This window comes from Poecilia formosa, unplaced genomic scaffold (genome assembly GCF_000485575.1).
Source record: "Poecilia formosa unplaced genomic scaffold, Poecilia_formosa-5.1.2 Scaffold230, whole genome shotgun sequence".
In the NCBI taxonomy this organism is placed as follows: domain Eukaryota; kingdom Metazoa; phylum Chordata; class Actinopteri; order Cyprinodontiformes; family Poeciliidae; genus Poecilia; species Poecilia formosa.
In genome coordinates this window covers 328,372-354,544 of record NW_006800169.1, presented here as the reverse complement: position 1 = coordinate 354,544, position 26,173 = coordinate 328,372, and the positions used below count along the sequence as shown (strand labels likewise).

The window sequence follows — 26,173 nt, the reverse complement described above, 5'->3', positions numbered from 1 at the left end:
GCTAACGGCTAATCCCAGAGCGGCCAAGGCTAAACAAAACACAGTAAGTATTTTCCTTGAGTCCATTTCAAACTATAATTTAGCATTTTTTTGTATTGCCTTTGTAGTAATGGATTCTTCTTCCCTGTGTGGCTTTTCAGTCCATGTTCCTTTCTGAAGTGATCAACTGATCTCCTTCCTGAAGAATATCACAGCTGGACATTGCCATGGGCTTTATCCTGGTACATAACTGTTCTAACAGGTGAATGTGGCACCTTCACTCATCTTGAAATTGTACCTGCAGCTGTTGAACCAAAATACATAGAAAAGCTGCTATTAGACTACTTTTATTGAATTTCATATGCAATAAAAACTGCTCCGTTCTACTTAATCTTTCTCCAAAATGATTAGGGCCCAAGTAGCCACATGTGGCTCCAGAACTGCAGTTTGCAGACCGTCAGTGCAGTTAAACACCTAGTTTTAGTCACATCTGTAACCTCTGCTTGTTTCCCAACCAGGATGTTCTTGGAGATTATTTCACTCAACATATGGTCTTCATTATGACAATAAAAACACAATATTATTAGAAATATGTTGCAGATTTTTTTTTTCCTTTCTTGGTGATCAAGACATGGCCATTGATGAATTAGAGTAAATATTGCCAGTGAGAGTGTTGGGAGAGATAAAGAAGCAAGCAGATTACAAGTGAGCTCACTGTGGTCCATGTTCCGGTGAGACAGGCAGGAGGAATCTAACGATGCCCGAGATCTTTCCCCTTTCCATGTGTGCACATGTAAATGATATCTTACATGAGATTCTACACGATATTCAATTCATTTCACAGTTGTCGTGTTTTAAGCAAATGCACAGATAGACATACTAGATTTATTTAAATGTATTCATGACATTTGTCAAAAAATGTTTCTGGTTATTTCTGTCTTTTGATCTTATTGTGCACCTCACTACTATCTGCATGGTCAACAGAATCCAAAGGACCACTGCTAGACTTTGAAAAATCAGGGACAGATATAGAGGTCTTCAAAGCCTCTTACGGCAGAGCCCGCTTACGATTCCCTTTCCGTGTACAGCATCCTTGAATAGACCACACAAAGATCCTTAAGCCAAAATCCCTCCTTGGTATTTAATTCTAAATGAGTAATTACTGGGTGTGTCAGTGTGTCTTAGGTTTGCAGGTGTGCTGTGTGCAGGAGCTCATTTGCACGCTGGCTTTGGGAGAGAAGTGCACTCTCACATAGACGCACAAACTCTAAGTGGGCATCCTTGAGAAGCCACTGAAGAACCCAGTCACGTAGGGGGGACAGAACACGCAAAACCGCCAAGATGTGTGACATGGGGGGCTTGGATAACCTGGTGGCCAACACGGCCTACCTGAAAGCACAAGGAGGGGATGACAAGGAGATGAAAAAGCGCCGCCGGAGCTTGTCTCTGCCCAAGCCGGAGCAGTGTGCTGCCATCAGAGCAGCCATCGACAAGGACTTTACATTCATTTGTGAAAGGCAGCCTATAGGGAAAAAGCTTTTCCGAGATTTTTTGTCTAGTACCCCTGAGTTCAAACTTGCTGCAGAGTTCCTGGATGAACTGTATGACTGGGACCTCGCTGAAGGTGCAACCAAAGAGAAGGCTCGGCAAGAAATTATGAAAAAGTACTGCAAAGCTGACTCCAAATCCTTCCTGACATTTCTTACCGGGGAGCCTGCGGAAAAATGCAAGTCTGTGACAGATGCCAACTTTGAGGAGGTGATGAAAACGCAGGTCCAGGACGGTGTAAGAGAATTTCTGAAAGGCAAGCCTTTTACAGATTACCAGGACAGCCCATTCTTTGACAAATTCCTTCAATGGAAGGAGTACGAAAAGCAGCCCATCAGTGACAAATACTTTTACGAATTCAGGACTCTGGGAAAAGGGGGCTTTGGTGAGGTAAGCATGACGACTTATTTTTAAATATAGATATGTATATTTTAAACCTCAGTCATTTTATGAGGTTTCCAAATTCACATTCTAAAATCCTACTGGCATTTTTGCATTTCTTGGTCGTAATGTAATTGCTGTTGATGAGAACTTGTGGGCAAGAGGATTAACCTCATTTCAAGCTGACTGCCAAGCATGAGCCATAAAATCACAATTCATATTGTTGGTGCAGAATCAAATCTGATGACTCGACAGAAAATAAGGGCCAAAATAAGAAGCCATCGACTCCCAAACACAAATATTTAAAACTTATTTGTTTTGAGCCATCCAGGTGTTTCAAAGGGGAAATATTTCTCCAACAGATGCGTTATCTGCCATTACTGATAAAAGTTGCACAAATGATCAACACTACTATCCTGTAATGGCTTAGCATTACATTCACATACACAGGTCTTAGAGCTGACCCTTGAGGAACTTATTTGGAGTTAGGGATTACCATGACTGAACCTTATAGCTGCTACCTCAAACGGCCTTCACTAGTATGTTCTCCATTTTTTAACTAAACACTGGATACTACAATTTAGTCTACATAATGATTGTGCCATGTTTCTACCTACAGCAAAAACTGATATTGATAAGAATTTTAGTTTAAGATGTGAGCAAAACAAGTCTCTAGGGTGATGCTAAGTAATGCTAAGGATCAGCTAGCAAGAGTCAAGTTAGTTTGACTCCTATGTCCAGTTTTTCAATTGCCTTGTACCCAAGCCAATAGATAATTGGATGATTGATGATTAGCATATCATACATAATGCCAAACTAATGAAATGGTTTAACATTTCACAATCAGAATAAGTGTCACTGGCTAACTTTGTTTGCACAAAGAATTTTACCTTGGTTTCACAAACTCAGAACATATAGACATTAACCTTAAAACCTTCTAAGCCTTCTATAATAAACATTACATTGTTCATTAGTGTGAAAAATGTTTAATTTATCAAGAAACAAGAAAACTTTTGGTCATTCAATCTGCATAAATCGGTCTTTGGCTATGTCCGTCAGCTTAATACCAAAAGATGATATTTTGGTTCTGTCTAGATATTGTAGAAGTTCTAAGCATCTTTCATAATGAAGAAACCCTCATGTTTTCCAAACAATGTTCTTCTCCTTGTAGGTATGTGCTGTTCAGGTCAAGAACACGGGTCAGATGTACGCCTGCAAGAAGTTGTGTAAAAAGCGTCTGAAAAAGAAGGGTGGTGAAAAAATGGCCCTTTTAGAAAAGCAGATCTTGGAGAAGGTCAACAGTCTGTTTCTGGTCAACTTGGCCTATGCATATGACACCAAGACTCACCTGTGCCTTGTCATGACCCTGATGAATGGAGGAGATCTCAAGTACCACATTTACAACATAGGCTATGATGGCAAAGGTGCGGACAAGGGAATAGAGATGAAACGCATCATTCACTACACTGCACAAATCGCCACCGGCATCCTGCACCTCCACGCCATGGATATTGTATATCGTGACATGAAGCCTGAGAATGTTCTGCTGGATAGTCAAGGCCAGTGTCGACTTTCAGATTTGGGTCTGGCAATAGAGGTCCTTCCCGGAAAAACTGTCACCCAGATGGTGAGTAGACGGACATTGTGGCTGTGTGGTTTCAAGAACTGAGAAAACATTTGATACACTGTACAACAGAAAGCTATTAAAATCATCCCTTGTGTCTATATGACTGATGTTAAGGCAGTAGTTTTTGTTAGCTAACTCTCTTAAGAAAACAAAAAAGTCCAAATAAACCAGGATCAGTGGTCCCTGGGTAGCAGGCTAATGTAAAGAAAAGGTTCAGTTCATTTCAGCATGTCGACATATTGTCACCCTTTGGTAGAGTTTCAGTGTAAATCCGGACAGGGATTACTGGTTTGTTTAAAGATCTTTGCAATTAGAGCCTCTAAATCAATTATATAACTCATTTGATCCTTTAGCAGTCAGGACAAAGCTTGAACATTTGTAGGCAACCATTTTGAGATACACTAACACATATGCTAATGCTTTTGTGAGCACCTTGATGGGAGAGATTTTATTCATTCTATCCAACTGTGAAAATCAACTCATCTTCATTGAGGGCCCCCAAGTGAAGGGCACCCTGACAACACTGAAAAAGAACAGCTTACCAGAACCAGACTAGGTGGCGATACTATAAGATTATGTACCAACATTTGAAAACAGTGGTAGATTTGTTAAATATTTTGAGTAAAAACGCATTTAACAGATAAACAATCGAACATTCTAATAGTATACTAGTTAGCAGCATTTTTCACCTTAACTGTCAAAACAAGAAAACCAATATTGCCACTGGTTTTGTTCAGTACTTACTTGCAGGAGCAAAGAGTAAGCTCTTGGCTCTATGAAAGTCTAGTAAGCTCATTATTGAGCACTGCGATGCTCTCCAGTCAGCCAAAGTGACTGGGCTAACCTCCTACAGGCAAGCCTGGCTTTGGTCCCATAATCCTCTTACTGGGCATTACACAAGTCTGTCCCTGATTAGATTGAGAGACTGAAGGAAAACTTGCATTGCATATGTTCAGACATGGTAGATTGCAATCAGTTTCATCTTGGAGATAAAAAATTCCAGAAGTTGCCTCTGTTTTCCTCCTTTGTGTGGGCCGGGTGATCATATCTGACATGGTGCTGGTACAAAACTACTAGGCATTCAAATCATAGATGTGTGGCAACTCAATCTTTGTGAAGGACAGGTCCAGAGGTGCCAAAGGTGTCCAGTAATCCCAAGCATCAGTGTAAAAGACTTAAATAGCACAAATGGTGAGGTCCTCAATCAATGTCTACATGTATATACGTATGAGCAAAGAAGCAGGGTGCGTTTTCTTGAGGGGATTGATACTGGCAATGATTCCAGGTCAGTTGCCTACCTGCATGGCTTTGCACTGAGGGTGGAGCAAAGAATAGAAAGGGATGATTTAGGCTGATAGTAATAGTCTTTAAGGTGTTAGGATATGTAAGTGCCTCGACTAACTTGAGGTGGCAAACAGAAATAGTTCAGCGCAGGTCTGTGGCGCATGTTCTTTAGCTGGCATAATAGGCTCTGTGTTTGGATGTCTGGATGCATTTCTGCTGGGGGCTACAACATCCAGAAATGGACAGGCCTTATATAAGAGACAGGACAACTCAGGGTGCAGACACACACAACTCTTGACAGCTAGTAGGCTTAGCATTAGGATTAGGCTCTTGGCTTTAAGGCTGGCAACAGGGTCACACAAGGAAAGGGAAAGATAAAAAGAAGGGGAAGTGGTGGAGAAAAGCAGTAGGGAAGGATAATGAAAGGTGGTATTTCATTGGACAGTTCAATATATACATTTGGAAATACATACTCTTAAGCAGAAATGTATTCCATGATCCAACAACATTCTCTACAACATGTCACGCTTTCATTGAGACGGACATGACAAAAGTCTCAAGTTCAACTCAACTTTTATCATGTTGACCTCAACTTTTCTAAATTTCCTAACTTTTATGTCTGCTGTCCAGGCTGGTACAGGAGCCTACATGGCCCCTGAGATCCTGAGCAAAACACCATATCGGACATCGGTGGACTGGTGGGCCCTGGGTTGCAGTATCTATGAGATGGTGGCAGGCTACACACCTTTCAAAGGCCCTGAGAGTAAAAAGGAGAAGGTGGAGAAGGAGGAGGTCCAACGACGCATTCTCAATGAGGAGCCAAAGTGGGAGCACAAGTGCTTTGATGCTCCCACCAAGGACATCATCCAGCAGTTCCTCAAGAAGAAGATAGATGAGCGTCTGGGCATGAGGTAAGAGCAGGTTCTTCTGGTTTACATGAGCTATTAGGGATGGACAGAAGGTACCCCTGCTACCTTCTGAACAGTAGCATCTTCAAATCAGCTTTAGTCAGGGCGTTAGGCATAAGGTTCAGCATTGCTGGTTAGCCTTTTGGTAATTCTGGATCTACATGAATTCACACATGTATTTTTCTCCTTTTAACAGGAACAACATGGAGGATCCGAGGAAGCACGAGTGGTTCAAAACAATCAACTTCCCTCGCCTGGAGGCAGGGCTTGTGGACCCTCCCTGGGTGCCCAAACCCAACGTCGTCTACGCCAAGGATACCGGCGACATCGCAGAGTTCTCCGAGATCAAAGGCATCGAGTTTGATGCTAAGGATGATAAATTTTTCAAGGAGTTCAGTACGGGCGCAGTGCCCATTCCCTGGCAGCAAGAGATGATTGACACCGGACTGTACGACGAACTCAGTGATCCCAACAGGAAGGAGGGTGGAGGAGGTCTAGATGATGACAAGAAGTCCGGCACGTGCGCGCTCCTCTGAGAGGGCTCATGTTAGGCTTCTAACACCTCAGTAATTTGCTTTCTCATGGACAATAGCACCGGTGTAAAACGTGGATCATGTTTCATGAAGGGTAAGGATTGGCATCTTTGCAGAGAGAAAGAGCTTGTAAGGATGCTGATGGTTTAGAGGCAGGCTGCTCCTGAGGCAGAGCTCACAAAAGCATGAACAATGACATGATGATGTATTTTACACATCATTCCTGGGCCACAGCTTCTCTTACAGACATGCAAATTTCATTCTGTAGACTTGCAACCACATTGACCAAGAGTGAATGCTAGCAGTAAGCTGTTTTTTTATCCACACAAGTGTTTGCAGTGAAACTGCAAAAGTAAACTGGTGTCTGCACGGGAAGACAGTTGGAAACTGCTGTTACATGTACAACTGTAAAGATAGAAATGTAAAATATCTTCTCGTCTTTGAAATCGATCCTGCTGGATTGTGGAACATCTGCGTTTATTTACACTTCCATAACACCAGAGGGTTTCTACTGTGAGGAGTGGGGTTTTCTTCCTCCACCGCATTCCACAGAGAAATTTGTAGTATTCCTTTTTTGTTGTGATCTTAGACCACGTAGTTACAGCAAAACACAGCATTTCCATCCGCCTGACTTCTTAGTTTTATACAAACTCTAAAAAGTGAATGTATGTGTTGTACATAAAAGAGTTATGCAAGTATCTATGCACAGAAAAAGGGGGCTTTATGTAAGTAATTTCAAGTTTAGAATGATTTTAGAGAAATGAAATAATACCAAACACCTCCCCGCTCTGAGTCTCTCCTGTGTTGGTGCTGTAACGTCCAACATAAGGACAGAGAGTGAAGCCCAGGGTTGCTGGGGGACTGCTAGAAGAGTGCACAACTAGCAGATCTTTGCTGCATATGATCGAGGACAATTTAGAGGAGTTGGGCAATAAATTCCTGTACCAGGAGTTCCCTGTCCACAGCCCTGAAGTTCTGTGATCATTCAGGGCTGTTTTTATTAGTCTAATGATTGTTAAAAAAAAGAAGAAGAAAAAACTCAAGCTAGTTAGATATCATAAATTATTGTATAGTTTATGTTGAGCTGAGATTAGAGACTTTGAATAGGCCAGTTGCTCTTGCTGATTGTCTCAGGGTCTTTATTTGTTTTAAACGGGCAGAGCTGAGTTTTTACCATTTATGTGAATATAATTCAAATGTGCAATCATGTTTCTGTACATATGAATGAAAGAAAATGAAGTAATGCGCTGTGTAAATCTGAAAAAAAAAAATCCTTTACGTTTGAATCAGCTTGAGGAAATTAAATATGTCTTTTGAAATCAGTGCGTCTGGTTTACATGTGTTTTTGTCACCTGCTGCCAGAGTCAGAACAGCCCAGATTGTGGCGCGTTACGCACTTCGCCGTCACTATATTTACACAGAGACGGTGCTGCTGAGGACTCAGGAGTGAATCCTAAAAATATCCATCCCGCTAATCCCCTCTAAAGATGCTGACTACAGCCAGGTCTTGGTTTCCACAAATTGGCAAGTTAAACTTTTAGCTGATTAGGTGATAACCCTTTTGCCATCTTAGTTTAAACCAGTTTCAAATCGCCTCAAGGTACTGGGCAACTCAATGCTTCTGACATGTGCAAGGTGAAGATTTGCATACAGCATTTTTTTTTCAAAGTGGTGAATAAATGCTAAAAGCAATTATTCATATTTGACCACTAGTTTGAATTTACATGGATTTTCTCCAGACGAGGTTGAAATAATATACAGGTTGAAATTTATACAGACTCGCACTAGTATTTGGTTAAATCTCTCTCAACAAGTTGCAGAGAAACAACCTTGCTTTCTGGTCTAACAAGAATATTTGACCACAATTGGCAAGTTTGCTAGCTTGTCAGAAATGATTGTTTCCAATGATAGCTAGCCAATAACTAACATTTTGTCTGTGAGTATTTAATGTACTAGTTGTGTGCTGTGAAGCTTACCGGAAATGGCCTGCGCTGTAAACAACCATCCTCCACTATGAAGAGAGAAGTGTCCATCCCAACAAAGCAGCTGTTTATGTTGATTCAATATTTGGAGGTGTGGTCAACACGGACTGAACGGCTTTGTTCACTCCCTCCACTGCCATTACTAAACTGTAGTTTAGTTCACGATTTCTCTGTCTGTTCATTGATTGGCCAGGTTGAAATTCTACCAGAGGAATCCAAGTAAGTGGGAGAAACACCTAAATTTGCATATGGGAAGGTAACAGCCCAGCTCTCAGTTTCCTGGCACTTAGCTTTTTCACCAGACTTTCGATAATTCTGAAGTTGGTGCCTGTCCAAAAAATTTAAACCTGTTTCATCAATTCTAAAAACCAGATTTTGATGTGTGTTTGGCACCACTGACCTGTTGGAACATTCAGATGCGTCAATATTTCAAACATCTAGCTGTTGATTTGAAGTCAAAGAACTCAGAAGCTGTCCTCCTTCACTATGTCATGCAGTTTGTGTTATTAAATTGAATTAAAATGATTTATTAATTTATTGTCTTAACTCATATCATTCGAGTATCTTCAGAGAATTGTGGATGGTGATGCTGTGGGAAGAAAGGATCCTCGGGAGCAGTCAGTCTTGCAACAAATCTGAAGAGGCTTCTGACTGAAGTCAGTTGCAGTCTGACTCAATAACTGGGCATCAGAGAGGATATTCCACACTAATATGACTTGATGGCTGATCAAATCAACCAAGTTCTGCCAGTTCCAGTAAGGTGAATGGATAATTATCCAGTCAGAATTGGGTCAGGAGATAGTTATGAAAATGATGTGGATTTTCTACAAGTTGTTGAGGGACACACATCAGAATATTTGTGTTTAAATGTGGAAGGTTGACTTAAGTTCACCAAATAATTTCATTCATTGAATTTGTTGTAATAATCTTAACAATCTAAAAAGAACTGCATCATTCAAAGCTCTTAAGTTGATGATATTCATTTTATTTTGCATGTTGGGAGAAGAAATTAATAAAAACTCAAAAGAAATATTATTTACCTGTCAAAGCTGAAGATCAACACTTAAAAAAATTTCCTGAATAAGGATATGGTAAAATGTTGATATATTTTATTGGCCTCATTGAAACTTGAGATACCAAGTGGGATAAGCTTTTATCTCCAACTTCTGCTGTTTACTGCCGTTCAAGTCAAGGACAGTAAGAGCTTAGGAGACATTAAGGTGAATTCTTGTTGCAGCTAAAGCCCAGGAGATTATCTCACATTTAGCAGGAGCTGCTGTTACTGCTGTTACTGCTGCTGCTCCTGCAGCAGCTGAGAGCGAAGGATGGAGCTTCTGCAGCTTCATAGGTGATGGAGGTGATGAAGACTCAGAACAGAAAGAAGATAGGACTTATTTTACATCTGTTCCTGATGTTTTCTGGCCTCAGCACCTCTAGTAGGCCCAACATGACCATTCTATCTAAATTAACTTAATGGAAACACATGAAAAAAATAATCACGTTTTTGTTTGACCATTTTTGCGCTAGGATGAGGTGGTTTTTCAGATGCACTGAACAGATGTATTTTCCAAAACTGCAATAGAAACCCATTTTTTTCAAATCACAAGAGTCACAAAATAAACAACCAGATGTTGCAGCTGTACCTGCATCAAGAGGTTAGGGGTCCACGAGACACAATCTTCAGACTTTTATCACAAAGGCATGTTGAGAACAACCTGTATAATCTTTTTTACTTGACACAAAATACATTAAGGTTTGTGATTTCTGCATATGAAAACAATCTTGCATGTCATGTTTATGGTTGTCTTTTGAAGAGGTCAGAGTTAGTTCATGTCCAGCTTTGATTGAATCATGACGTGAAGAGTGCAGCTTCAGATTGTGCTCTGAAAATTGCAGAAATGGTTCAATTTTTTATCATGATAATGATCCTAATTCCACCCACTATTTACAAGCAACGTTTATAGAAATAGCATCACATTATTGAAGCAGTGATGGATTATTGTAACACTACCAAAAGCCAGCCAAGATCTACAGTGGAACAAAGGCTTTACCTGTAGATGAACCTTTAGATGATATTTCTCGTTAAATTGATATCAACTTTGTCTTACCCCTATCAACGCTAAGGTGGTGGGGAATGTACAATGTTTTCCATTAATTTCTTGTCTGTCACTGCTTGGTCTCTCTGGCGCCCCCACGTGGTTACAAAAATGTACTACAATAAAAATGAGAGTATGTTATAAAAAACTCGTATTTATGTTTATGAAAAAACCCGATCTGCAGTCCAATTAATTCCACCACCCAGTTAATAATAACTTATCAGAAGATAAAAGTGTAATTTTCATTCTATTTATGCATACCTCTATACTAATCTTATGTGATGGCATGTGCTTTATCATATAAAACAGGGCTCTGGAAGTAAGATAATTTTCAGAAGATTTAGAAATAACTTACTAGAAATAATGATTATGTTTGAAATCCTTCCAATCTCTCTTTGAGGAACCCAAGCGCTCTGACAGTCATGGTTATTAATAATAAAAGGATACTTGAAAAACTAAATATGACTCAAACAGAAAAGGGTGAGTTTATTTCTAAGTGGAGACACACTAATCAGTCATAAGCAGACAGTATCTTACCTGATGTATTGCTTAAGTCAGGCGAGTATATGACAAATAAAAAAAAAGCAGGTGTGTCGTTTAAATTAAAAAGTGCTTTGCTATGTCAGTGAAAAAGTGAACAATATACCTTAAACATAAAAAAAAAACATTTGATTCTCTGTCCTTTTCTTGTCAGTTTATTTGAGGAGGATGCTTGGGATCATTTCTTAAGAAAAGAATCAGCTTCAGTAAATTCCAAAAAATATCCCTTTAAGACGGAACATTGAAGTATTTGGGGTTATTATTGTCTACAGTGACATAAAAGTTAAAGTAAATAAGTTAGCATGCTAACATGCTAGACTTTACAAAGGCAAAAACATATTTTCTACAAGCTAAAATGGAAATGAAACAACAACAAAACACCACAGGAAACTATGAGGCTTTTTTTCTTCAAAATCACAATTTATTTCATCAGGTCTTAAGGCACCCTGAAGAGATGTTACAGGTTGTTCCTTTAAATACAGGTTCCTTTTAAGACTGTGTAAACATAGCTTTGAATAAGATAATCTTCTGTAAATCTTTGCTTAAATTATATTTCTTTACAGTGCACAGACATTATGTTTGGTGACCAAAAATACAGTGTGACTTAGTATGGTAGATATTGTGTGTGTGTGTGTGTGTTTGTGTACGTGTTTGTGTATGTGTATATATATTTATATATATGTACATTAAAGAGTAATAGATCAGCAGACAATCAGATAAACAGGCTGAAGAAGAGAGTAAGCTAACAAACAATCTTTGAGACCCAGATAGATATACAGATCACGTAGAGATATACAGTACATATTGCAGTGAAGTTATTTCTTGCTATGCTTCTCCAGCTCCTCTCCACCTCAAAACAGCAAACCCTCACCGTCCACACACACACCGCCGCCCCAGACAATGCAGCTCACCCAGTCCTGGAGGGACTCGCCCAATCAGCTGCAAGAGGTGGACAAACAGGAAGACAGGCAGACAGACAGACAGATGGACGGACAGACAAACACACATGCAGACACACAAACAGCCAGATAGACAGAAGGACGGCACAAGACTGGTCTGCAGCTTGGTGCACCGCAAGACAAATTTCTACCTATAGTTCCCTAAATATGCTTAAGTTCACTATATATTATAGTTAAAAGGGCGTTTGGAATTGGCATTTCATATACAAGGATACATTGGCTATACTCGAGTATCAAGGTATGACTTGATGAAATCTTTTGAGATGAAAGATACGTTGGACATGTTCTACATTTTCAGCTCTACACACAGCAAGATCCCGAGTCCTCGCAACATCAGCGAGTGACGAGGCCCTTCACACAGATTCAGAGGTGGAAACACACTCATCCTGACAGGAGGAAAGTCACAAATGAAAAGAAAGAAGTATCAGCAATTACACACAACAGCTCCAAGTAGCTTGGTTCCAATGGCTATAGGTTATTAAATCACATCAGCACTAAAAAAAGAAAAAAAGGGACCTGTGCTAAGTAAACGATGAACGGTGCAACAGAAAATGGAAAGGATCTGGTTCAGAAACTTGTTCTGAGGAGATCAGCAAGAAATCAGATGGGAGGGTCAGGAAGGTCATCAAAGCAACGTCTGCCACCAACCGGCCTCCTCTGTTGGAGGCCCAAACATTTACTTGTGTCAAACATCGATACCATATCCAGAAAAGAAAGAGAGAAAAGAAACATCTTTGTGACATATTTGACACTTCCTTCCTTTTTTTTTTTTTTTTTTTAATTTTAAAAATTTTTTCATAATCACAAATCCGTTTGTAAATTCAGGGGCCGGCAAGGTGCGCTCCTCCAATCCGCCTCCGCCATTTTTTGTTTTACTCCACCACCTTGATCCGGAAGGTGATGCGGCCCAGGAACTTGTCCCTGTCGTCGTTGTTTAGAAGGTTGGAGCCGTTCACCTTGCACTCCACGGCCAGCTCCTTGTTATAGTCCTCCTTGGTGAACAGCAGCTTCACAGCCACCAACGGCTCCACGTAGTTCTCCTGCGTCGGGGAGGAAATGATCTTTCATCAGTCCTGACACTGGAACAGTGTTTATCAAACTTAACCCACAATTGCTCCCATTGTTGTGTTATTGCTCCCACAATAGCACAACATCATAATATATACAGTCTGAACTGAAAATGTTAGTCTCGGAACTCATTTATTGCTGTCTTCTTTGGGAAGTGTTTTGTAAATGTGACTGGCACAATTACAAAACATTCATGGCCCCCAAGTACCATGAACGATGCTTGGGGGCATTTTGAATTGTCTGAGGGTGAATTGTAAGCTTTCCAACAACGGAAAACACATGGAAATCAAAAAAAGAAATTGTTTTCCACTACAGGTGTTGTGTACATTGATAACATTTTAGGGCTATTTGTAATTTAGTAGCACAATAAAAGAAACAGAGACGTTTGTAGACCTTTGGCAGAAACTAACATTTTCTTTCAACATGAAGAAAGGCCGATGTAAGTAATAGTTTTTTAAGATGCAGTTAGTCAGCGTGGGGCGCAGCACTGCTCACCGCCAAGTCACTCAGCACAGCCACAGACCATCATCTGTGTGCAGGTGGCATGATATGCATCGTAATAATGCCATAAGAACAAAAGCTCTGCAAAAATGGAAAAATATTCCTGCAGACATAAATTTCTCTGATCAATTAAAAAAAAAAAAACTTTGTTTATCCCAAAGGGAAATTAAATATAAGTAGTATTGTATAAGTATTCCTGACATTGTTTTCCTTCCACTGATATCTTCAGCTTTTCTTTTGAGTGAGCCGGTCTTAAGCCACTTATCCATTATTATTATTTTAAACACAGTCCTTTTGTAAGCTAGCTGAGCTCACGTCACGGCAAATAAAGATCGTTCATATGCAGTACCGTATGGAACACTAGTTTCTACTGCAAATATATGAATACACTTGAGATAAAACAAAATAACTTAAAAGTAACATTTTAGCAAGATATAAAGGCCAGTTCCATTGGCAGATAAATTAACTTATGACATTATTATAAGTGAAATAATCTGCCAATGGAACAAGTACTTTTCACCATTAAATAATTATTTACTTAAAATAAGCATTTTGCTATAAAGTCACTTAAAATTTATTATTGTCTTATTTCAAGTGTACTAGGAACTAGGAACGGAACCAAAAATATTTGTGAGGATTTCCATTATTCTGTCTTAAATGACAGAATAGTGAGAGAAGAGTAAAGATTTTTAAAATCCTTATTATTTCTTAGAACTCTGAAGTTTACATATGCTAACTTTACGATGCCTTCCAGTAATCTGTGTCCACCATCACGACGATGGCTTTATAAACTTCTACGACTGTGTAACTCCATGCCTGTGCTCCTCGTTTGGTGTAACTTTCAGATGTCTGAATGTGCCATGCACACTGTTCTGAACACTGGGACGTCTCACTATCAAAATGTTCAGGAAGACACCCCCTGTGTCTGTGTCCCAGAGCTGGACGTCTTTAAGGGTGAAACGTAAATAGACGCAGAACAAAACCAAAGCCCACGTGAAGAGGCCATTCAAAGCGCCCGAAAGGCCAACTAGTGAAGCTGTTATTCAAAGAGCAACAAAGCGAAACAGATATATTACAATTTGCCAGTGCACTCAGAGACAAAGACCTTCATTTCTGGCGACGTGTCCAGCGGACTGGTGAAACTGTGTTGCCGTAACGTTCATTGTAACACCCCAACTGATGAAGAATGGAAGTGGCAGCTTCATGATGTTGGTGCTTTGATGCTTCAAGAGGGATTATTGAGGCATTTTACAATAATCTTAATATATATTTCCCAATTATGTGGAAATATTGAAGCCATATATCTCATGACGTCAATCAGGAAGTTAAAGTTTGGGTGGAAGTGGGTTTTCCAAATGGACAATGACCAGAAGCATACTGCCAAATTAGCGACAAAAGCTAATTTGTAGAAAATTACTTCAAATGAGCTACAAAAGCACCTTAACTACAACAAAACCAATGTTCTGAAGGGACCTGCAAACCTTCCTCAGTTACACCAGTTCATATTTCAGAGAAATGGATTGTGACGTGTTTGTGGGAGGACAACGGAAACATTTGAACTGAGTCACACACTTTCAAAGGGAAACCTTTCAAGGTCTAAGGAAATATATGCAAACTTCTGATTTTAATATAATAAATTGACATCATTGTGGCTCTTAAGAAATAAAAAAAATAGTTTTGGTTATTATTTAGGGTGACTTAACGAGGGGAAAAAAATCTTTTAATTCAGTAGAGCATGTGTAAATGTTTGGTTTTAAGTGCAACGCCTCTGTTGGGCAAGTGCTACTAAAATGTTGAAGCAACGACCCGCTTAACAAGCAACGCTATGCTGATGCTCTGTCTGCACTGATGAATGTCACATCAGCATTTAGAAAAATCAGTTGCTTTGACCGTTTTATTGAATTCAGTGAATAATTATTCACCCGCTAATAAACTGTGTAAAGAACCTGTAAGCGATTTCATCAGGTGATTGCTAAACCGATGGCTAACACGATGGTGACATCGCTGCAAAAGTAAAGCATGGCAACACATTTCGCACCCTCCCTCCTACACACACTGTAAGAACAGGTGAACGTCAAAAGAAACACACGTGTGGCAAGATTTGATGTTTCATAAAATGCATTTCATTGCCTCATGTAAGACATATTCTTAGATACATCGACATGCACCTTGGAAGATAAGATACTTACATGGGCTTTCTTGCCATAGTAGGGGAAATACATCTTGTCAAAGCGTCCCTCTTTGGGGAAATAGTGCATTTGGATCGGGTTCTCTTTCTGCAGGGAAGAATACATGGAGGTTTAAATTTCTCATTGGATAAAAGCAAGTTTAGTGTTAAATTAACAGCAAATGTGAAATGTTCTTAAGACAAAATGACACAGGACATGAGCGAGCAGAAGCACCATCTCTCTGAGGTCCAGGCAAAGAGATTTGAATGAATTAGTTAAATGAGATTGTTCTGTGTTTAGTCTGAAAAAAGTGACATCTCCGGGGTAAAAGAGCGGCACTGGTTAGGCTAAAAATAAACTCTAAAATGCCACTAAGATGGGTTTTGGAGGCGCCCACGTAATGACCCGTTACATAACAGAAATGTGTTCTTACTCCTACTGGCCTTATCCTGATAATTCACATATCCATCTTACCCTAAAGACGTCAGTGACAGCATGCAAAAAGACATGAGACACAAAGACACACACAAAAAAAAGAAAAAAAAAAAGAGGGAAAATATGAAAGATCAACAAAGGAAATATTAAATCCACAGTGGTAATAAATATGTTTTGCTTTTAATGGAAGAACTAAAAAGACATAAATACACATACAAGAAAGTTGCATGTGAAATGCTCTGATGTTTGTTTTTACTTTGACAGTGCAGTTGATGTAGGGATCCCCGCCGGGCTTCAGGCCGATGATCTGTGAGGGCAGAGACACGGGAGGAGGGTCACTGTCAGGACGCTGCACCGCTACAAACAAATCAAATCGTTTAGGAGCCTGAGCCCACAAACGTATTCATAACAGGTTAAAACCTTTTGTCATATTGCAGCTACACAATATGACCAAAGGGACAGCATAGCTTATTAGGACCTATGTGGAAGTGGGAGGAAAATTATATATGTGGTTTTCAAAGATTTCTACAATTAAAAATAAAAGAAAGAAATCTAAAAATCCCTTTGATCAGACACATTGCAGAGGCTATGCTGTGGGATGCTGCTAAAGTTACACATTCAAAAGTTAACAGCAATAATCTGGATTATTCAGCCTGTCATAAGAAACAAAATGGGGGTTAATTTGTCAGTCATATTTTCACCAGGTTATTAATTCATCTATAAATGTTATAGTTTAAAACTAAATATCTAATTACCAAGATAAATATTTAATTTATAAACTAAATAAATATTTAATTTATAAACTAAATATTTATAAACTAAAATTGAAGCTAAATATTTAATTTAGCTTCAATATTTATCTTCAAACTAACTATCTGGTTTCAAACAAAAATATTAATCTTTGTAAATTAATATTTTATTAAATTAATAGCTTTAAACCATATACTTAGATTGCTAAATAAATACATTGTTTGGAGCTAATTGTGTGATTTGAGGCTAAATGTTTGGTTTGGAATATTTGGATTTAGTTGGAAGCTAAAAATTTAGCTTCCTAAACAAATATTCAACTTCAAAATAGGAATTTGGCCTGCTAAGTAAGTATTTAGTCTGGATCTAATTGTGTCATTTGAGGCTAATGGCTCCAAACAAAACAAAACTTAGGCTCACTAAATAAATATTTAGTTTGTAGCTAATTACTAGGTTTAAAGCAAAAACTTTTAGCTTGCTTACTAAATATTTACCCTCAAACTAAATATATATGTGTGTTAGCAAAATATCTGATTTGGAGCTAAATATTTAGTTTAAAGTGACATATTTAGCTTCAACCTAAATATTATGCTTGTTAACTCAATATGTAGTTTGGAGCTAAATGCTGAAAATATGACTTTTTGTCATAAAATTATGGGTAAAATTATTTAGCCATAATTTGGCTAAATAATCCACATTATTGCTGTTAATTTTTTTACTTTACAGCATCCCACACCTTTTATTTAATATTAGCTGCAAAATCCATCAGGGCATGTCTCTACCAGCTTTGTACTTCCATAACATAACATTTGTGTCCCAGTTTTCTTGCACAGTATCTCAAACGCCATCAGATTGCATGGAGAGCATCAATAAAAAGCTATTTAAAGCCATCACACAGATCTAGACTTTGACTGGGCTATTCTAAGACAAAAACAAGCTTTGATCTGAACCATGGAGCTCTCTACTTTCTCACAGCCCCTCAGTTTTCTATTTTTATTTTTATTTTCTAGTGTTGCTCTGCATTTAACTGCATTCGTCTTCCCTTCAACTCTGGCCAGCTTCTCTTTTCCTGCTGAAGAAAAAATATTCCCACGGCATGAGGCTGCCACCACCATGCTTCACAATGGGAGGCTGTGTTCATGAGGACGTGCAGTTTTAGTTTTTTAATCACACAGCAGTTTGCATTTAGAGCAAAATGTTACATTTTTGGCACACTACAGTTATCTGTGGTAGTCCATCATTCGAGTGGTCATGTATCATATCGTTTATTGTTTATCATTTATCATTTATCATTTATCGTGAAAATTTCTTATAGATTTAGATTAACTGTTGTCTTGATACATTTGCATTAATGTTAAAAAACAAAACTGACATTATTGTAATTTACTATGTTCTCCAGAGTTCCACAAATTCCAGTAAATTTGAAAATATGATTAAAGTTACTGTGTGCAGTTTAGTGATATAAATCACATTTCTTTATGTGGCTTCCTAACAGAGCCACTGAAAAATGGGAACGTTTTTTAAGAGTAGAATTTGTGTTTGTGGCGCTATGAACGCTACAAATTCCCCCTACCCTCCAAAAAAAAGAAAAAGAAAAAAATCTAATAAGTAGTTTTAATTAATTCTAAGTCTTTCCACTGGGTTAAAAATTGTTTTTTGGAAGTTGTCCATGTTTTTTCAACTGACTTAGGTTTATTTTGCAACACTGAATCCAAAACTGACATCCATTTTTCTCAATCAGGTCAAGTTTTTTTTTATTCTAATTTAATTTAGAGAAATCCAATCTTCTGACTAAATTGATGATATTTTTGTGACATTATCAGTTCATTTCCATTAATATTTCTCATCCAAAAACAGGCTTGTAACATTTAACTAAATGTTACAAACTTGGATTTCTGTAAATCGAATAATAAACACTGATTAGGGTAATGTGAATTGAACATCACGTCTTCATTGTGTAAAATTCTCCGTCTCTTTTCTGTCTTGATGGAATCTCCTCCGGCTCATCACTCATTGATCCCAGGTTTTCCATATGTGAGGACAATCATCCATTTTGATGCTCCTGTTGCTCCATAGTTCAGAAAGTTGATGTGATGGAGAAAAACCAATGTGATTTTTGGATTCAACTAATCAAAATAACCCTAAAACAGTTGAAAAACAAGACAATTATTTGTCTGTTGACCAGCGTTATCCCCACCCACAGTGCATCACAGAAACTCCCAGTGAAACACATAACAGTTTTACGGTTGTAGTCTAAAAGTTTTGTGAAAAAGTTTAAAGATGAAGTATACTTCTGTAAGCAGCTATAAAAGGCAGACTTTGCCATGAAAGTCGTTTGGTACCCTGTTCATTTTGAGCAGCACACAGGGTTTTCCTTCATGGTATCCAAAGTTAGTGTCAGACAGGCCGGAGCAGAAACTCAGGAGCGCTCTCCTGAAGCGGCACGCTTTCTGCGACATTCCTTCCCCTTCCTCCCGCAGGGTGTAATCTCCTGGAGAACAGTCCGTGTTCTCCTCCTGCTCCGTGTCATTATATCCTGATAGAGACATGATGTGGACAGAGGTCTGCTCAGATCCAAGTCCACGAAAACAAAGGACACCTGCAGATCTTTTTTTTTTTGTAATTCATCAGCATGGAGTGCACTCACTCTGAAGGAAAGACTCCAGGTTTTGGACATACTGCGAATACTTCTGTGGATCAGATCTGTTGAAGGAGATGTCCAAAGAGTTTGGCCGGATCGCCAGTCCTGCAAAACAGAGACGTCGAGTGGAATAATCATAAAGTGAGAGTGAAACCAAAACATGGCTATTAGAGGAAGCATTCACTGAGCTGATCCTGTTCTAGTTATCACTCAGGAAGAAACTTAAAAACAGATCAATGCAAAAAGCAGCAATATAAAGTAACACTTTACAGTGAAAGCGTCTAAGCTGGAGGAGCATTAATAATGCATGCCTCAAAGAGAAAACATGGCCGCTCGCAGCAGATGGTGGTGCCAGACCTTTAGGTGGAGCCGGAGGACACTGACCTGGACTGGGGATGCGGTCCCTGTACCTCGGCACGGAGTCGTCCAGCGTGAGCAGCATCACCCACATGGTGAGTGTGAACATGCCGGCCAGGAAGCAGTAGAAGACCAGGTAGAAGAGCAGGATGAGGGCTGCAGGTCAGGGGGACACACAGAACATTTTTAAAAGGCCAGTATTGTGTTCTCCAGCCACAGAGTATCATTTTATAAAATAATTAAGTAACTATGTCACCTTCAGGGAAGTCTGGACCTCCCTTCTTAGGCTGCTACCGCCGGTGACATGACCCCGGATAAGCGGAAGAACATAGATGGATGGATGTCACCTTCAGTTGTTATAGACATGCTGTAATTATCAAGTATGACTTAAAATAAAATTGACTTTATAATTTAACGCCATATGAAATTGATGCTCTGTCTCTGAAACTCCGCCTTCAGAAAGTCATCACAACATGGCTCCTCTATTAAAACTTTAACAAAGTTTTTACCAACGTTTGCCGAGTTCCACCAGGTATTTGCTAATTGCTGCTGGCTAGTCTGAAGGAGCTGAGCTGGGAAGGGGAGGCATGGAAACTGCAGCTCTAAGGAGGAGCTTAGTCCTCGAAGGAGGAGCTAGGTCCAACCAGGCGTTTTGCACAGCTGAATGGTTGCCATGGGAGATTAAAGGATTTCTCAAACATCCCTTAATCAAAGTAAAACTCCAGGTGTGGTTTTGATGAGGGAATAACATTTGAACATGATGTAAAGCTAAAAAAAGTTGACTTTACATAATGCTGCCCCTTTCAGTAAGATTTCTGCTGTTGTTGCACATCTGTTTTTTTCTGCACTGATGTACTGCAGGGTAAATAGTCAGTCTCTTTTCCAAAAATGTACATAATGTACAGGCACACTGAACATGTGAAAAGTCATGTCTAAATGATTTGTAATAAGTGCTCAGAATTTTCTGTGCAGTTATTCTGTGCAGTTATTACACAAAATAATAACATAGAGTAATAATACTGTACGTTATTATTATTAGTATTGTTAGTATTATTATGATTAATATTGCTGCTACTACTATTATTGTTGCAGTCTTGGTTTTTAATATATTGTTTTTGACTTTTGTTGTGTGAACTTTGATACTGCCGAATCTTCTCTCTGTGAAACAGTAAAGTTTGTTTGTACAGAGGCAGAGGGTCGAGCATGCTGCGGGACGTGTCTGGGTTTGCTGCAGTTCTACAGAACTACCCACTTAAGCGACACCATTTTAAATTCACTACCTCTGACAATCATAGGTATTTTTTCCTCAACGCCCCCTTCCAACGCCCCAAACTTTTCAGCAGTTTTTTGCTGCTGTACAGCGAGGAAACATCAGAATCAAAATGGTTCACCAGCACCTCAGAGATGCCCTCTAAGTGGACCAAAAGAGAGAGAGAGTGTGTGTGTGTGTGTGTGTGTGGGGCGGGGGCGGGGGAGGACAGCCACCCCCTCCCCACAACCACCCACCCCTTCTATCTTTTTTTACCCTCATTGCTCTCCAGCAGTATCCCACAATGCACCTGTCCAGCGCGAGAAAGACAGAGAAAGAAGAGAGAGGGAATCCCATTTGACCTTGACAGGCATGCTAATGTGGGCGGCCATGCAACTGCAATGGAGCATCCCACTGCACAGCAGCACGGGGGCCCAGGCAGCCTGACTGAAGCCGGCATCAGCCTATAGGAGCCGGCTGCAGTGAGGGGAAGAGTGTGTGTGTGTGTGTGTGTGTGTGTGTGTGTGTGTGTGTGTGTGTGTGTGTGTGTGTGTGTGTGTTGGTTGGGGAATTGGGGGGGGCAGGGTGTTACCACCTCAGTCTAGGGAGAAGCATTACATAAAAAAAAAAAAAAAAAAAAAAAAAAATCTACATCCTGATCAGCTTTGGATGCAGCTGAGGAATTCAGCAGGACCCTGATTATATGGGAAGGAAGCAGCTCAGTCAGCAGGGGGGCTGGAGAGAGGAGGGGGGTGGGGGTCTCTGCAGATACATATAAATTATATCTGTTTGGAAATCTAAATAGTCTCACGCAGCAAGAGGAGACCTGGGCACACCTTTAGACCATCCTTCACCTCCATGCGGGCCTGGGACGGCTCAATGCTAACTCAGCCTCACAGTCACCTTCATTCAGCCATCCACGCACACAAATCAATAATAACAATAACAATAATAAACAAATCAGGCTGCACAGGTTTAATATCTGACAGGAGGAGGACACCGGACGCAGGGCTGCATCCTTACCCCAGCTGCTGGCCGTGCGACCCAGCAGCTCCCCGGTCCTCGGGTTGTAGATGGAGTCCTTCCAGCTGGACGGACTCTCCTTGCTGGCCGCTTTATCCTCGGTGCTCGCCATGGTGATGAGGAGGGAGGGAGGCCGGGGGCAGGGGAGGGAGTTTGTGTAGTCCCAGAAAAAAAATAAAAATAAAAATAAAAATGTTCCGATTTTCGTCCTCTTAGAAAAAAAATTAAAATAAATAAATTAGTTAAAAAAAAAGAAAAAAAAAGAAAAGAAATGAAAAATGCAGAAAAGCGCAGCGGGGCAACGCGATGATGAGGCGGCGGTGCGGTGAGTGGTCGGGATCAATGGCTGGGAAGAAGTGGGCGGTGGAGAAGGAAAGGAGAGCAGAAGGAGAGAGATGCTCCGGTGGAATAAGAGGAGGGGAGAAAAAAGGGACGTGAAGGGGAAGGTGCGGAGAGACAGAGAGAGAGAGAGAGAGAGAGAGAGAGAGAGAGAGAGCTGTGACGTCCGCTCTGAGCCTGCGCTGGCAGCTGATGCAGTGCGAACTGGGAGATGCGCATTGGTTCATCACAGAGACGCACCGCGACGCGCACAAATTCTAAGTAGAGCCCTCACCATTATTATCATCACCACCTATTAGACTCCTATATCCTCTGATTTTTTTTTTTTTTAGTAAATGGCCTCTTCACACTCTCCATCAGATTATCTATATAAATCTATTCATAACTTTAAGCTCTCAAAGACATTCGAGAGGATTTTCGTTATTTATTTATTTATTTATTTATTTATTTATTTATTTATTTATTTATTTATTTATTTATTTATTTATTTATTAATTAAGTTTGACATCATGGTTTTATTGTAGATTAATCGATCCTGCATCAAAGTCGGAAGTGGTGAGTCACTAAACCAGGCTACACCCTGGGAAAGCAGGATAGAGATATGAACCCCAGATCTATTTGAAGGGCCTGTACTACGTACTTTCCAACAACATAGTGCCATTTTATAGCACAATCAAGAATATTACCTTCAGTGAAAATGTTAAGTATAACTTAAAGGAAATTTAAGTCTTGAAATTAGGCCTCTGTCTCTTTAAGAAGCTCATAGTCTGGCCTTGTTTGGGATCTTTTCTTATTGACTGAGATATTTTCCTAAATTTAAGAAGATTAGGATGTCACTGCGCAGCTCTTCTGAGCAATTTACACACTTCACTACAACTGTTGGCTAAATGAACAAGCTTTTCTTCTGTACCAGATTAGCTCCTATTACTATTATTATTGATTTACTCACTTTTCTTTTCTCCTTTTCTTAAGTTTCAATAAATGTGCTTTTGATCTATTTTTTCTGAAGGTTCCCTTTCTTCTGCTCTTTATTTTACTTTATTTTTACACTCAGATATATAAAAACATAAATAATTCTGTGCTTTCTTTGAAAGTGTTTTTTTTCTCTCTCTTTATGTTGCCTTGATGTGCTTGTCTGTTTTTTGAGTTTATACCTTTATGTTATAAAGGAAGTAGTACATTTTGTTTTATTTGTACAATATGATGATAATCTTATGAATATGCAATTTGTTAAAACCATACAAAGTTAGAAGGGGAAACAAAGAAGCTCCTACTCTTTCCAATTAACCCTTTAACGATATGTTTTTTTTAACGAGCATTTCACTGAGAAATATCTCCTGTAATGCTTAGTTCTTATAGGTATTTGCTAATTGCTTCTGGCTAGTCTGAAGGAGCTGAGTGGGGAAGTTGCGGGAGGAGGGACGGTTTGTGAGGCGGAAGCTCCCTCCTAACAAGGAGCTGCATGGAAAATACATTACTTGGTGAATGCAAGGGTTTCACTCAGAATGGTTGCCATGGGAAAACAACACTCCAGTTATGTTTTTGATGAGAACATGACATCATAACATGAGCTCAAAAAGTAAATTTTGCATTATACTGCATCTTTGAAATCAGCTGCAGTGTGAGAACAGGAAAGAACAACCTGAGATGCTGCAACACTTATCATGGAAATTTATTTGTGGGTTAAGCAGTTCTCTGAGCATGTGGGTTGTGCCCAGGGGCAACTCTAGGCTATTTTTAGAGTTAGAATTTCTTTACAGAAATGTGACTACATGTTAACACATCAGACTGCAAGTGATTGTAAAGTTTTAACCAAAAACGACAAGGTCTGAGTATTTGTTTCCTGAAGTACATTTTGCTGACCTTGTCATTATCAAATTAAGCACAGAAAAAATACAACAGCTTGACTGAAAAAGCAGGAAGATGCCTTCATCTGAGGAGTTGCAGTTAATATGGCAAAAAGCAGCAAAGCCTTTTGCCATATTGCCATATTTTTAATGGATCTTCTACATTTTAAATAGATTTTACAGTATATTTTAGTTCAATGAGCAGTGCATCCTTGCAGTTTCTACTTCTTGTAGTATCATCATATTTATATTTAGTATAAAATTGTAAGGTATTTAATCTTATCTAATACCTACACATACTCCTGCTAGCTCAGATTATAAGATAAGGTAAGGGAAGGTAATTTTGTTTACATAGCTCATTTTCAGCAACAAGGCTGTTCAAAGTGCTTAACAGGAAATTAAATTAGCTACCATATCTACGCAGATGATACACAGCTCTACATTTCGATTTTGCCTCTGAACCCATCCAGTCACTGAACAGATGCTTAAAACAAATAAATGTGTGGATGTGCCAAAACGTCTTCCAACTGAACAGAAACAAAACTGAAGTTATTATCTTAGAACCTATACAGAAATGATCTAGATCGCACAGCTTCAGTTTCTACAACTAAAAACCAGCGATCAGACCTAAAATCTGGGAGTAGTGATGGACTCTGATCTGAACCTTCAGAGTCACATAAAGACAGTTACAAAGTCGGCCTTCTTTGTAACTTTTCCAGGATTAGAGCATTTCCAGGATTAGAGGACTTATGTCTCAGTGAGATCTAGAGAAACTCATCATTTCTTTTTAGTTGCATTGATTACTGCAGCAGTGTCTTCTCAGGTCTGCCTAATAATATCAATCCTCTATGGAGGATGGAGGGGCTGAAGCTGATCCAGAATATTGCTGCTGGTGTTCTGACTAAAACCAGGAAGACAGAGCACATCACCCCAGTCCTTACACTGACTCCCTGTAGCTCAGAAAATAGACTTTAAAATACTTCTGTTTGTTTAAACATGGTGCCTGCGACAGACTGGCGACCTGTCCAGGGTGTACCCCGCCTCTCGCTCGAAATGTTCTCTGGAGATAGGCACCAGCACCCCTCCCAACCCCATTAGGGAGAAGGGTGTACAGAAAATGGATGGATGGATGTTTAAACATGGAGAAGCAGCATCCAGATTTTATGTACCACAAATCGCCTCGTAGTTTTCAGATACACTGTTTAAAAAAGCCCAACTAGGAGCAAGTGCTGCAAATTAGCTTAAGTTACAAGCACCATGACACTAGCATGGGACTGCCGCTTTATTCAGTTTGTCTATGTTAATGTGTATCTGTTCCTATCAAATAAACCTAATAAGATGAAAATAAAAGAAAATTTGGAACAAACGTCCAGAAAACTGTAAAACAACTGAAACACTGACTTCCTTTAAATCTCAACTAAAAACCCACCTGTTTAGAGTTGTATTTGAAGTGTAATCAATTACGAATTTAATGATGGGATTTGACTTAATGTAATGTTTTGATTATTGATTCTATGTTGCATCACTTTGTGTTTTTGTGTTTGTTATGATGTAAAGCACTTTGAAATGCCTTGCTGCTGAAATGTGCTATGCAAATTAAATTTTATTGAAATTTGATTGATTTGTATTGGGATCAAGGGTAAGGAACTCAGTGTTCTGTTGCTTCAGGACTGGGTGCGTTACCTGAATTGAAGCCCTGATTTTTCAGTTGCGTACAGAATGTGCCTGAAGAGCAAAGGAGCAGTTCAATCCCATGGCAACAAGCTCTGCAGCTGTAACAGTACACAGATGTTGTTTTTGTCAGAACAACGTCCTGCTCGGCATATTTGGAGCCCCGAAGGATTTGATTTGTGACAGACAACGAAGATCAAAGGCTACTTGCTTTCTCCGAGAATATCTGAGAAAGAATAAGGTATAGTACTTTATTCAGAGAGCCTAACTGTAAACAGATGTATTAAAGT

At 39.4% G+C, this 26,173-nt stretch overlaps 2 protein-coding genes across 2 annotated transcripts; one reads left to right on the top strand and one right to left on the bottom strand.

Annotated features, from left to right (window-relative positions):
* The first annotated feature begins 1,105 nt into the window (after positions 1–1,105).
* grk7a (G protein-coupled receptor kinase 7a) lies at positions 1,106–7,585 on the top strand. Its single transcript, XM_007568715.2, has 4 exons — positions 1,106–1,917; positions 3,080–3,535; positions 5,450–5,730; positions 5,924–7,585. Exons 1-4 carry the CDS (start codon positions 1,321–1,323, stop codon positions 6,261–6,263), a joined length of 1,674 nt encoding a protein of 557 aa, XP_007568777.1. The 5' UTR covers positions 1,106–1,320; the 3' UTR covers positions 6,264–7,585.
* Positions 7,586–11,279: 3,694 nt separating this feature from the next.
* On the bottom strand, positions 11,280–22,465 carry atp1b3a (ATPase Na+/K+ transporting subunit beta 3a). The gene is made up of 7 exons (XM_007568714.2): positions 22,027–22,465; positions 19,782–19,910; positions 19,404–19,502; positions 19,099–19,292; positions 16,266–16,316; positions 15,596–15,682; positions 11,280–12,877 (listed from the first exon to the last, which is right to left on the bottom strand). Exons 1-7 carry the CDS (start codon positions 22,136–22,138, stop codon positions 12,710–12,712), a joined length of 840 nt encoding a protein of 279 aa, XP_007568776.1. The 5' UTR covers positions 22,139–22,465; the 3' UTR covers positions 11,280–12,709.
* Between the last annotated feature and the right edge of the window lie 3,708 nt (positions 22,466–26,173).

Bases quoted from the DNA above. Each gene is read 5' to 3' on its own strand.
- grk7a (XM_007568715.2), top strand. From the start codon at position 1,321: ATGTGTGACATGGGGGGCTTGGATAACCTGGTGGCCAACACGGCCTAC. The intron at 3,536-5,449 runs GTGAGTAGACGG...TCTGCTGTCCAG, and splicing joins GAAAAACTGTCACCCAGATG to GCTGGTACAGGAGCCTACAT. The intron at 5,731-5,923 runs GTAAGAGCAGGT...TCCTTTTAACAG, and splicing joins GATGAGCGTCTGGGCATGAG to GAACAACATGGAGGATCCGA.
- atp1b3a (XM_007568714.2), bottom strand. From the start codon at position 22,138: ATGGCGAGCACCGAGGATAAAGCGGCCAGCAAGGAGAGTCCGTCCAGC. The intron at 19,911-22,026 runs GTAAGGATGCAG...CCTGACCTGCAG, and splicing joins TCGCACGGCCAGCAGCTGGG to CCCTCATCCTGCTCTTCTAC. The intron at 15,683-16,265 runs GTAAAAACAAAC...TCTTCCCTGCAG, and splicing joins ACATCAACTGCACTGTCAAA to AAAGAGAACCCGATCCAAAT.